The sequence below is a fragment of the Carassius gibelio genome, chromosome A1 (genome assembly GCF_023724105.1).
Source record: "Carassius gibelio isolate Cgi1373 ecotype wild population from Czech Republic chromosome A1, carGib1.2-hapl.c, whole genome shotgun sequence".
Taxonomy (NCBI): Eukaryota; Metazoa; Chordata; class Actinopteri; order Cypriniformes; family Cyprinidae; genus Carassius; species Carassius gibelio.
In genome coordinates, this window is record NC_068371.1 from 167385 (window position 1) to 179884 (window position 12500).

The 12500-nt window shown below is 40.2% G+C and overlaps 1 protein-coding gene across 1 annotated transcript; it reads left to right on the forward strand.

Moving 5' to 3' along the window:
- Window positions 1-4804: 4804 nt before the first annotated feature.
- Window positions 4805-11709, forward strand: LOC127947792 (ribosomal oxygenase 2-like). The gene is made up of 10 exons (XM_052544693.1): window positions 4805-5005; window positions 5767-6212; window positions 6286-6405; window positions 9003-9131; window positions 9209-9312; window positions 10053-10155; window positions 10250-10418; window positions 10494-10582; window positions 11045-11164; window positions 11450-11709. Exons 2-10 carry the CDS (start codon window positions 5769-5771, stop codon window positions 11615-11617), a joined length of 1446 nt encoding a protein of 481 aa, XP_052400653.1. The 5' UTR covers window positions 4805-5005; window positions 5767-5768; the 3' UTR covers window positions 11618-11709.
- The last annotated feature ends 791 nt before the right edge of the window (window positions 11710-12500 follow it).

A 12500-nucleotide genomic window follows, 5' to 3' on the forward strand; every position in this document is an offset into this window, starting at 1 on the left:
ACCCTGCAAAGATCGGGAGACGAACCTGTTACCAATTATATTAAAAATTATATTCCGTCTTAGACAAAAATGATATCTGTGATGATTTCCAATCAGGATTTAGATCGTATCATAGAAGGTTAGGTTAACGTTATATTACATAACATGAAGCCAAACAAGCTAGCAAGATAGCACTGCCTTACCGTTTGAAACGCATTCTGTGTGTCGATGTTAATTTCAAGCTTTGTTTGTACATCAACAGGACAATTTATGTTATAATCATATGCACATTGAATATTTTTCCAATGTTTGCAGTCATAAAAAGTGAGGCTGTATTTTGAGGGCAAGGGCATTTCGCTCAATGCGAAAAAAATTATACTCCTTACACGGTGCAGGTAACATGTACGAGTAGACAGTGAATTCAAGTTCAAACATTGAGGTGCTAGTTCAAGTGCCAAAGGTCTTTTTTCTTTTTACTAAATTCATCATTTTCTTTTCAATGACACTGGTTGTAGGAGAACGTGACAAATTGACATACCTTAATAATAGTTGCAATAATAATTTTATAAAATAATAAGCATTTGTTACATTTATAATGTTACAAAACATTTCAATTTTAAATAAACGCTGTCCATTGAACTTTCTTTATAAAAGACAGTATCAAAGTTTGTCATTGCTATTTATAAAATGTTTACACAAGTATGAAATAAATGTGTATAGTTGTAGAACTCATTTCTAGATTAAAAACGATGAAAGCTAATGGGTACAAAATATATATATATTTTATTTTTCAATAATTCAGTCCATTGTATTTGTCTTTCTACTGTAGAAATTAAAACAGTAAACCAAAGTTGCAACATTTAAATGACAACTCATTTGTGTACATTTATTTTACTGTAAGCTAAAATGTAGGTTTCCAAAGTAAATTAATAGTCTACCAATAATAAGAAAAATAATAGTTGAAAATCCATGTACTCTCAGGCCACCCAAGATACTGAACAAATGGTGTAATGCTAAATGAGTCTAAATCTGTTCTAATGAAGAAAAACTCACTTACATCATGGATGGCCTGAGGGTGAGTTCTTTCTCAGCACATTTTCATTTCTGAGTGAAATATTTATTTAAAATAGAGGTCCTTGGAAATTTGTCAATAGAGCACAAACAGTCCACATCTGGTTGACTGAACCACAGAGTGAAAGTGGTAGGACACCATCAAAAATATGATGTTCCTTGATGCGTCTGCACAGCAAAATCCCCAGTGTTATTTTAACACTCTGGTTGTGGACTCATATAAACTCTGAAGCAGTGTTAAAAGTAACACTGAAGCAGAGTTGAAGTTAATGAGATAATTAAGAAGTTAATTGAGTTATGAGTGAGCATTATTGAAGACACCTGATGTTAACAAGCAGACTCACCAAACGAGAAAATCATAATTTGTGTGTTACCATTATAGTGGTCAGTGTTTGCTTTAGTTGGGATCTTGACCCTTCAGTTATTCACTTTAGACTTTGTGGGCTGTGGTAACTGCATTATAAAATACAGACCAGAGCAAAGACAACCACGTGTGTGATGTTGATTGTGGTTTGAGCTAATTGTCATGGAGTGACCTGAACACCTGAGTTCGGGTTTCTTTACTGTATACTTAAATTAAGTCAAAAAATTGTAAGCAATCCAGCATTTTTGGCATAATATGACATGTTTTTAAAAGTTAGTTCTACATTTAAAAAATCATTAGTTTAGACACATAGACATCAAAAATCTGTGTGAGCATCACAACAATGGTGACCATCAAAAAAGCATGTTGTAGCCAATAAAACTCATCCATGGCTCCCATCATGCATTGCGGCATGAATAAATTATGATCTGAACTGTCTTTTAAACTTTTTATTCTAACTAGATTTCATTTTTGCTGTTTTATGTGAATTTTTAGTATCTAGTTTTGTGATGTTCAGAGTAGATTGGTTTATCTGAAAATGCTGTTTGTCACCGTTGTTGAGATTCATATGCTGATTCTTGTTATCTTTGTGTGCCCAAAATCAAAAACTTTAATAAAAAATAAATAAATAATCAGAATCACTTGCAAAAGATGCCTGCAAAACAGCCATTATAGAGAATACAGACTCTTTCATTGTGGAATCAAAGTTGTTACAATCAATAATGGAAGTTTTACTTAAAGAAAAGAGTTGAAATGAGTTCAGTAATTCAGGTCAAACAACAATTACATTAAAACATAACCATCACCACCCGATGACTTTTGCTCTTGGCTTGCCAAACACATTTTAAAAGTAAAAAGTCACAAGCAAAGATCACAACTAAAGCAAGCACTGACCACTAAAATGGTAACACACAAATTGTGATATTCTTGTTTGGTGAGTCTGCTTGTTAACATCAGGTGTCTTCAATAATGCTCAATCATAACTCAATTAATTTCTTAATTATCTCATTAACTTCAACTCTGCTTCAGTGTTACTTTTAACACTGCTTCAGAGTTTACATGAGTCCATACTCAGAGTGTTAAATTAACACTGGGGATTTTGCTGTGTGATAGCTCTCTCCACATTTATCCTCAAGCGGGCAATCTCTTGGGTTTGTGTAATTTCATGTTTACTGAATTGTCCGCTTGGCCCTATGAAAGCTGGGGTTACAAGACTGACATTGATGTCAGTAAGGAGGTTTTTGATAAGGAAGCCCTTATCAGCCATTACTTCATCACCTGGCTCAAGCAGTTTGAGTATGCCTGACTTTTTGGTGATTTCCTTGTCAAAGATTGGTTGCTTACAAAGATAACTGTCCCAAACTGTGTGATGCCAATCAGGGATTTCAAAGTTGTGGTCCCTTGTAATGAGAGTATGTCATGGTGTTCAGAACTTTTGAACTTGCTGTTTGAATATGGATCTCAGTACAATCTAGCACAACACATGTTTTTAGAAAGGTCTTCTTGAAGCAGGGTGGCATTTGCTTATCTACAGCCTCTCTACTTGGCCATAAGGTTAGTTTGCCAAGCATGAAATACAAGTAGTTAGCCCAAATTATACATATCCTGCTGACTGTGGCCTTTGAGATATTAAACCTTACTGCTAAATCTACGGAAAGAAGCCGCTGCCTCATACGGCAGAAAAACAAGAAAAACTGGTCAAAGAGACCCATGTCTTGTGCCTGAAAGCCAGCAGTTACAGTCTGTTCTGTTTTATGAAGTCTTTGCATTTGAGTCCATCTCACCAGAGACTGTGCTGTAGGTTGAAGAAACTGGTAGAGTGCTTTGAGAGTTTCATAATCTTTAAATCCCGTCTAAAACATGATCAGCTTGATCATAGTTGTTTTTACACATTTAAATAATTAGACATGCTAAAACAGAATAAGGTAACAAAACTTATGGTGAAGAAAAATAAAACCATCACAGGGCCCTAAATGTTTTTGTTGTTAAACATACATTTTCAAATAATGTAAACATTTTATGATTTAAATTAAGTAGACATGATTTTTGATTAATAAAACATTTTTTTTAAAGGAGTTGAGAAAAAATAAAACGGGAAAACAACATAATTTGGCAATAGATTTCATAGAGCACTACTTATATTCACTAAAGATGAATTTATTTTATTGAAAATGCAGAGTAACTTAATATTATGAAGTTATTTATAGGAAAGATTTTCAATTATTTTTTTTTCTTTTGTGACGCAAAGCTGAATTTTCAGCAGAATATGATCATCCAGAAATCCTTATAATATTTCTAATTATGTACTTTAACATGAAGAAATCTAAAATGCTTATAGCATGAAAATCCTCCTGTGACGCATCACTCTGGTTCTGTAAATGTTTGATGTTGCCTGATAATCAAACAAAGTACAGTCTGATATACAGGTGCTTCTCAATAAATTAGAATGTCGAGGGAAAAGTTCATTTATTTCAGTAATTCAACTCAAATTGTGAAATCATGAATTAAAAAAATTCAGCTAAAATCATGAACTCACAAATTCATAAATGCACAAATTTAAGTAGTTTAAGTTTCTGGTTCTTTTAATTGTGATGATTTTTGGCTCGCATTTAACAAAAACCCACCAATACTATCTCAACAAATTAAAATATGGTGACATGCCAATCAGCTAATCAAGCTAATCACTAATTCAAACCCAAGGCCTTCTCCTGGAGTCTTAGGTCTCATCACAGACACTTCATTTGAAGAATGGTGTACATTTCTGAATGAGGTGCTTTTCTGCGTGTCACTGGTTAACATTTCATTAAAATCTTAACATGATACTGCTGGATTCAGAAATATGTCTGCAGGTGATGAGTATGAACACAAGTAAAAAAGAACACAAGGAAATGGTATTCAAGGAAATGAGGAAGCAGACAAGCTAGCAAAGAAGGCAGTTAAAAGGAAAATGTTGACATGCGTATCAAATTAGCCAAGTCAGAGGGAAAGAGCATAGTTTGGAATTAAATTATGGAGAAATGGAAACAGCAGTCGAAAAATTAAACAAAAGGAAGACACTGTTACTCAGTACAAAACATAGTGGGTGATATTAAAGGTAAGGGGAGAAACAGAAAAGAGCAAGTCCTTTTAAGTAGGTTAAGAATGGGACACAGTAACTTAAATACTATGCACCCTTCATACTATGGGAAGGCATCCAACAGGTTTGTGTAAATATTGTCAGGAAAAGGAGACTGTGGAATATATCCTCAAATCAAATCATATTTTGACTATCTAAAACAGGCTCTAACCCTAATCAAACACACCTGAACAAGGCTAATCAAGGTCTTCAGTAAACAAGAAGGTTTTTTTTCAGGGTTGGAGCTAAACTCAGCAGGTACACAAGCCCTCCACGATCAACGTTCCCCACCCCTGATCTAAAAGAAACTGGACTTGATAGGAGAATAAAGCATGAGATAAATATGAACAGAAGATGGCAGTAATGCAACAATCTGGATGCCAGCTTCCGTGAAACACCGAAGAGGAAGAAGAAGAAGAAGAGGAAGAAGAAGAAGAAGAAGAAGAAGCGCACGTGGGTTTGTGTTGCTCTCGTCGGTAAGTCACTGCATGTTTAGCAGAATCGCGATTGTTAAACGAGTCAGTTATTTGCTTGTATATCAGTTATCATAAAGACCATGACTGGAATATTTTTTATTTTTTATGTACTGGTGTATATATAAGATAACAGATATAATAAGATTTTTGTTTTGTTTTTTTGCTTTTATTTGTTGAGAAATTCTCTCCTGAAGAGTGGGAATATTAAACATGTCTGTTACCAAGTCTGTTTTAAAAACGAAATAAAAGAAAAACAATCTAAACTTAACGTTTTTTATCGGTAAAGAAAAGCTTTATTAAACTGGAAATAATCTGTAATGGAAATAATTGTTTACATTCAATTCCATTTTGTATTGCAAATGTGCCTCGATATTGAAGTGGTGATAAAATGTGAAATCATGAATTGCATTTTGTAATTTAGTTTGACAGTCACGATGAGTTTTAAAATTACTAATTTACTTTTAATGTTTGCATATAACATTCACTTTTCTTCTCCTCTAACACTTCTTTAAGGTGTTTGCATGAAAATATTGTCCTTAATATATTCCTTCTACAAATTAAGGCCTTAAATTAAAAAGTCATGGTATTAAATTTTACATGCAAGGCTAAATATCTTTCTCAGTGTTTTTGTTTTGTATATCAAGATAAAGATACTGCTTAAGCACAGCGCTTTTCCCAGTGTAAGCAGGTTTAGGTTATTTTCATTTTCTAATCTTTGGGATCAAGAATAACTTGATATTTAGAGCATCTTTACTCCACAGAGATGCCCAATAAAGGCAGAAGAGTGAGGCGGCGTGATGGACCGCAGGAAGATGAGGATGATGATGATGTGCCTGTCAAGCAGATGAAGTTGGTGAATGGCTCTGCTCCCCTGTGCTTCGACTCGCCGCGTGATTTCTTCCAGAGTCTGATCAGTCCGGTCAGGCTGGATGAGTTCTTCCTGCAGTACTGGGAGCAGAAGCCACTGGTCCTACACCGGTCCGATCCGGATCTGGCCTCTTACTACAGCTCTCTTTTCCAGCTGTCAGATGTGAAGCAGCTCTGCGCTCGCGGCCTGCGATATGCCACGGACCTCAACGTCTGCCGCTGTGTAAACGGCAAGAAGAAAGTGCTGAATAAAGCAGGGAAAGTTAAGTTCAGCCAGCTGAAGAAGGACTTGGAGGAGAGGAGAGCCACCATTCAGCTGCACCAGCCACAGAGGTTTAAGGTCAGACTGGCGGAGAGGAATTCTGGCTCACGCTGTTTGTGGGGAAGCTGACCTGTTCTTCATGTGTCTGCAGGATGAGCTGTGGCGCATTCAGGAGCAGCTGGAGAGTTTCTTTGGCTCACTGGTCGGATCCAATGTCTACATCACTCCTCAGGCCTCACAGGGCCTCCCACCACACTACGACGATGTGGAGGTCTGTGATCCATACGAACACCAGTTCACTAACGCTAGTCCTGTCAGACAAACACCAGTTCATTAACGCTAGTCCTGTCAGACAAACACTAGTACACTGACGCTAGTCCTGTCAGACAAACACCAGTTCACTGACGCTAGTCCTGTCAGACAAACACCAGTTCACTGACGCTAGTCCTGTCAGACAAACACCAGTACACTGACGCTAGTCCTGTCAGACAAACACTAGTACACTGACGCTAGTCCTGTCAGACAAACACCAGTTCACTTACGCTAGTCCTGTCAGACAAACACCAGTACACTGACGCTAGTCCTGTCAGACAAACACCAGTACACTGACGCTAGTCCTGTCAGACAAACACTAGTACACTGACGCTAGTCCTGTCAGACAAACACTAGTACACTGACGCTAGTCCTGTCAGACAAACACCAGTTCTCTAACGCTAGTCCTGTCAGACAAACACCAGTTCACTGACGCTAGTCCTGTCAGACAAACACTAGTACACTGACGCTAGTCCTGTCAGACAAACACTAGTACACTGACGCTAGTCCTGTCAGACAAACACCAGTTCACTGACGCTAGTCCTGTCAGACAAACACTAGTACACTGACGCTAGTCCTGTCAGACAAACACTAGTACACTGACGCTAGTCCTGTCAGACAAACACCAGTTCACTTACGCTAGTCCTGTCAGACAAACACTAGTACACTGACGCTAGTCCTGTCAGACAAACACTAGTACACTGACGCTAGTCCTGTCAGACAAACACCAGTTCACTTACGCTAGTCCTGTCAGACAAACACTAGTACACTGACGCTAGTCCTGTCAGACAAACACTAGTACACTGACGCTAGTACACTGACGCTAGTACACTGACGCTAGTCCTGTCAGACAAACACTAGTACACTGACGCTAGTCCTGTCAGACAAACACGAGTACACTGACGCTAGTCCTGTCAGACAAACACCAGTTCACTGACGCTAGTCCTGTCAGACAAACACCAGTTCACTGACGCTAGTCCTGTCAGACAAACACCAGTTCACTGACGCTAGTCCTGTCAGACAAACACCAGTTCACTGACGCTAGTCCTGTCAGACAAACACCAGTTCACTGACGCTAGTCCTGTCAGACAAACACCAGTTCACTGACGCTAGTCCTGTCAGACAAACACCAGTTCACTGACGCTAGTCCTGTCAGACAAACACTAGTTCACTTACGCTAGTCCTGTCAGACAAACACCAGTTCACTAACGCTAGTCCTGTCAGACAAACACTAGTACACTGACGCTAGTCCTGTCAGACAAACACTAGTTCACTGACGCTAGTCCTGTCAGACAAACACTAGTTCACTTACGCTAGTCCTGTCAGACAAACACTAGTTCACTAACGCTAGTCCTGTCAGACAAACACTAGTTCACTAACGCTAGTCCTGTCAGACAAACACTAGTACACTAACGCTAGTCCTGTCAGACAAACACTAGTCCTGTCAGACAAACACTAGTTCACTAACTCTAGTCCTGTCAGACAAACACCAGTACACTGACGCTAGTCCTGTCAGACAAACACCAGTACACTGACGCTAGTCCTGTCAGACAAACACCAGTTCACTGACGCTAGTCCTGTCAGACAAACACTAGTACACTGACGCTAGTCCTGTCAGACAAACACTTGTTCACTAACGCTAGTCCTGTCAGACAAACACTTGTTCACTAACGCTAGTCCTGTCAAACACTAGTACACTAACGCTAGTCCTGTCAGACAAACACTAGTTCACTGACGCTAGTCCTGTCAGACAAACACCAGTTCACTGACGCTAGTCCTGTCAGACAAACACTAGTTCACTGACGCTAGTCCTGTCAGACAAACACTAGTACACTGACGCTAGTCCTGTCAGACAAACACTTGTTCACTGACGCTAGTCCTGTCAGACAAACACTAGTTCACTGACGCTAGTCCTGTCAGACAAACACTAGTTCACTGACGCTAGTCCTGTCAGACAAACACTAGTTCACTTACGCTAGTCCTGTCAGACAAACACTAGTCCTGTCAGACAAACACTAGTACACTAACGCTAGTCCTGTCAGACAAACACTAGTTCACTAACGCTAGTCCTGTCAAACACTAGTACACTAACGCTAGTCCTGTCAGACAAACACTAGTACACTAACGCTAGTCCTGTCAGACAAACACTAGTTCACTAACGCTAGTCCTGTCAGACAAACACTAGTTCACTAACGCTAGTCCTGTCAGACAAACACTAGTCCTGTCAGATAAACTAGTTGACAAACATTAGCTCATGAAAATATTAAATAACCCCATTTATTACAATCAGTATTAAATAAAAAAATGATAACACTTGTTACACCATGCCAATTTTGGTGGCCCATTTGACCCCAAGGGTATAATCTTTTTACTTCAATATAAAAACATTCATCATTTTTACTCCACAAATTGTGTCCCCAGACCCTTTGTTCCTACAGATAGACAATAAAACGATATTCAGCATTACTGTGTGTCAGATCACTATTTTGATTTTTTTTTTTTATACCCTCTAGTGTCCTCACGACTGACCTTCATGTTTTGATTGTGTCTGTTTAGGTGCTGATCCTTCAGCTGGAGGGACAGAAACACTGGAGGCTTTACCAGCCCACTGTCCCTCTGGCTCGCGAGTACAGCCTGGAGCCAGAGGACCGCATCGGGCCCCCGACACACGACTTCATCCTGCAGGTTTGAGACTGAAGAGAGAGCAGATGTTGAGGCAGATGCATGTACTCTTGTGCTTGAACCTGCTGTTGTTCCTCTAGCCTGGAGACCTGCTGTATTTCCCCAGAGGAACCATCCATCAGGCGGACACACCGGCCGGCGTGGAGCGGTCCACTCACCTCACACTCAGCACCTACCAGAACATGTACGTCTGCGCTCCATCACACGTTTCACAGACTCTAGACAGCTTTGAGAGCACCCCATTAGTTTCAGTATAATTCAGCACTAGTCACATTCTGAGAAACCCTTCCACAAATGAAAGGCTTAAAACGGTCTTAAATCAGAACAGAAACTCTTAAACTCATACATTAGTGGCATTTAATGTTGCTTCAGTGTTTCCGTCTTGTTTTCCAGTACAAATATCTAAACATCTTTAAATCAAGACACATTTACTGGAGATGCAAAGTGAAGATATGAAGTCTTGTTCTCTGAGAAACTAAAACGAATGGAATGAGTTTATTAAAACAAGAAAAAAATTCTGTCAATATTCGAAAATATGCTTTGTCCTTTGAAGTTGATTTGGCAGAAATTTGTTCTTGTCTTAATCTAACTCACTTCATTTTGATAAATTACTTGGAAAACAGGAATTAAAATGTTTTAAATGTCATATGTCTACAGTGTAAAAAATTTTTTTTATCTTGATAAGACCTGCAGAAACTCTGGGAAAACAAACAGGTAAAAAGACTAAACCTCCAACATGAATAGTTCTCATGTGTTACAAAATAAATAAACATAAGAGCATTTTTTTTAAAGATTTGAACGTGTAACTGTGGTAGTGTGGGAAAGCACTGGATTCCCAGCCAAACTACACTCCAACATGTAAAAATGTAGTATTTCTGACAGCTCAAAACTACATGAGGGTTCAGATGTGAGCTCTTGTTTCAGGTCGTGGGGTGACTTTATGCTGGACGTTATTCCCGGCTGCGTGTTCGACTGCATGAAGCGAGACGGTGAGATGCGATCCGGTTTACCTCGTAACCTCCTGACGGTGAGCACAGCTTCCCCATCAGCTCTCTAATCTCTGACTCTGGCTCTAACACTGTGTGTGTGTGTGTGTGTGTTTCCTCGTCCTGATGCCTCAGGCTCCAAGCTTCGGTTCGGATGTTAATAAGCGGATGAGTGTGTTTCTGCGGCGTCTGGCTGATGCTCTCGAGCGCAGTGATCATGAGTTGCGGTCCACTGCTATGAAACGAGACTTCATCTCCCACAGACTGCCACCGTACCTGCTGGATCAGGCGGAACTCGAACCCGGTGAGTCTCTCAGGCCTGCTGTTTGACACAACACTGACATCTGTGACGATGATCGCTTTCTCTCTTCTCTTTCAGCTGGGAAACCGCCGTCTCTAGAGGACACAGTGTCTCTCCGGTTCAAAGAGCATCTTCTTCTAACGGTGGAGCCCAGTCAGGAAAACACTGTAAGAGTCTTACACACCTTTATATAAAATATGTACACACTACCAGTCAAAAGTTTGTAATAATCAGCATATTAATGTTTCTGAAAGGAAGTCCCTTCTGCTCACCGAGGCTGCACTTATTTGATCAAAAACACTGTAAGAAATAATATTAGAATGTAAAATAACTTTTCTATGTGAATCTGTGTTAAAGTGTAATTATTTCTGTGATGCTCTGCTGTATTTTCAGCATCATTCCTCCAGTCTTCAGTGTCACATGATCTTCAGAAATCAGAATAATATGATGATTTATTGCTCAAGAAACATTTCTGATTATCATCAATGTTGAAAACGGTTGTGCTGCTGAATATTGTTTTGTAATCTTTTGACCAGTAGTCTCTCACACACACACACACACACACACACACACACACACACTCTCTCAAACAAAGGAAGTTCTCACTGCATCCATCTCTCTCTGATCAGGACGAGGCCACAGAGCTGGTGGTGTTTGTGTTGCATTCTTTAAAGAACAAGAGAGAAATGCATATGATGGGAACATCTGATGAAGAGGAAGATGATGATGAGGAGGAGGAGGTCTCACAGGTGCGTCCGCTCTCAGACCAGGGGTAGGCAAGTTTGGTCCTAGAGAGCCGCAGTCCTGCACAGTTCAGCTCCAACCCTGAAAAAAAAAAAAAAAAACCTCACCTGTCTGTACCTTAGTAATCCTGAGTGGATTGAGCTTGTTCAGGTGTGTTTGATTAAGGTTGAAGCTGAACTCTGCAGGTCTGTGGCTCTCTGGGACCGAACTTGCCAACCCCTGTCTCAGACTAACAGCACACACTTGTCTCGATTGTCCAGTGGTGTGGTTCTCACGCTGAGCGTCTTCAGTTTCAGGGTCTGCGCTTCCCCTCGTCTCATCTGGCGGCTCTGGAGCAGCTGCTGCGAGTCGATCGTGTCCCGGCTGCACAGCTGCAGCTCCTGCAGGATGAAGATAAAGCAGGTCTGCTGCTGGGGCTGTGGAGCGAAGGACTGCTGCAGGTCTGCCACACACCGTAAAGACCAGCTCATCTTCATCACGAACCGTTACCAACTGTCTGGAATTCTGCATGATTTTAGCTGAATGCTAAATAAAACAAGTCATTATCCAAGCCTTGAGTGAAATACTGTGTAACAGATTCAAACAAACACACGTAATGCATTACACAATGTCCATTTATTGTTGCAGTGTTTTTAGAAGTGCTGCTTGTGAGCTTTGCTGGACACATTACATGTTGTGATTGATTTACCTTAGGGCTGTTACATAGTCAACGCGAGAAACGTGAGCAAGCATCGTGCATCGTCGCGTATCAAAAACTAGGACGACACATTTGGCTACGCACGACGCATAATGGCGGCCGAAGCGTAATGATGCGTAGCCTCAGGGACGTGTATGCGTAAAGATGCGTTGACTATGAAACGGCCCTCCGTGTTCCTGGAGGACTCCAGTCAAGAGTCCACGCAGACCATCTGAACGCTTGAGCCAACAGAAACCGTATCTGTGACTTTTCCCCGGGGGTTAAAGGGTGGATCCAGCATGACCTCACCTGAAACACCTGCAGAACGCTCATGAGATTTCTGATGGTGCAAATCTGCTTCTGGAGATAGAAACGTATGCAGACTTCATTTCTCTGGGTCCTCCACATTCACAGTGCAGTTTTAACAGGACATCGGCCCAGAATTAGCTATTGGCTTGGAAACGAGTAGCTAAAATCTGTATGTTTATCTGATCTTCAGTCCCTGGTGTGTGTGTGATCACAGCTCATCGATGTCCCAGATCTGAGTGAATCCACCTGAGAGACACGAGACACTCCGTTATAAACACACACACTTAAAACACACTTTATATTCAGTCTAGAGGTGTGCGATTTAACAACCGTAAGTGTTGTTTTAATCATATATG

Bases quoted from the DNA above. Each gene is read 5' to 3' on its own strand.
- LOC127947792 (XM_052544693.1), top strand. From the start codon at position 5,769: ATGCCCAATAAAGGCAGAAGAGTGAGGCGGCGTGATGGACCGCAGGAA. The intron at 9,313-10,052 runs GTACGTCTGCGC...CTCTTGTTTCAG, and splicing joins CTCAGCACCTACCAGAACAT to GTCGTGGGGTGACTTTATGC. The intron at 10,419-10,493 runs GTGAGTCTCTCA...CTTCTCTTTCAG, and splicing joins TCAGGCGGAACTCGAACCCG to CTGGGAAACCGCCGTCTCTA.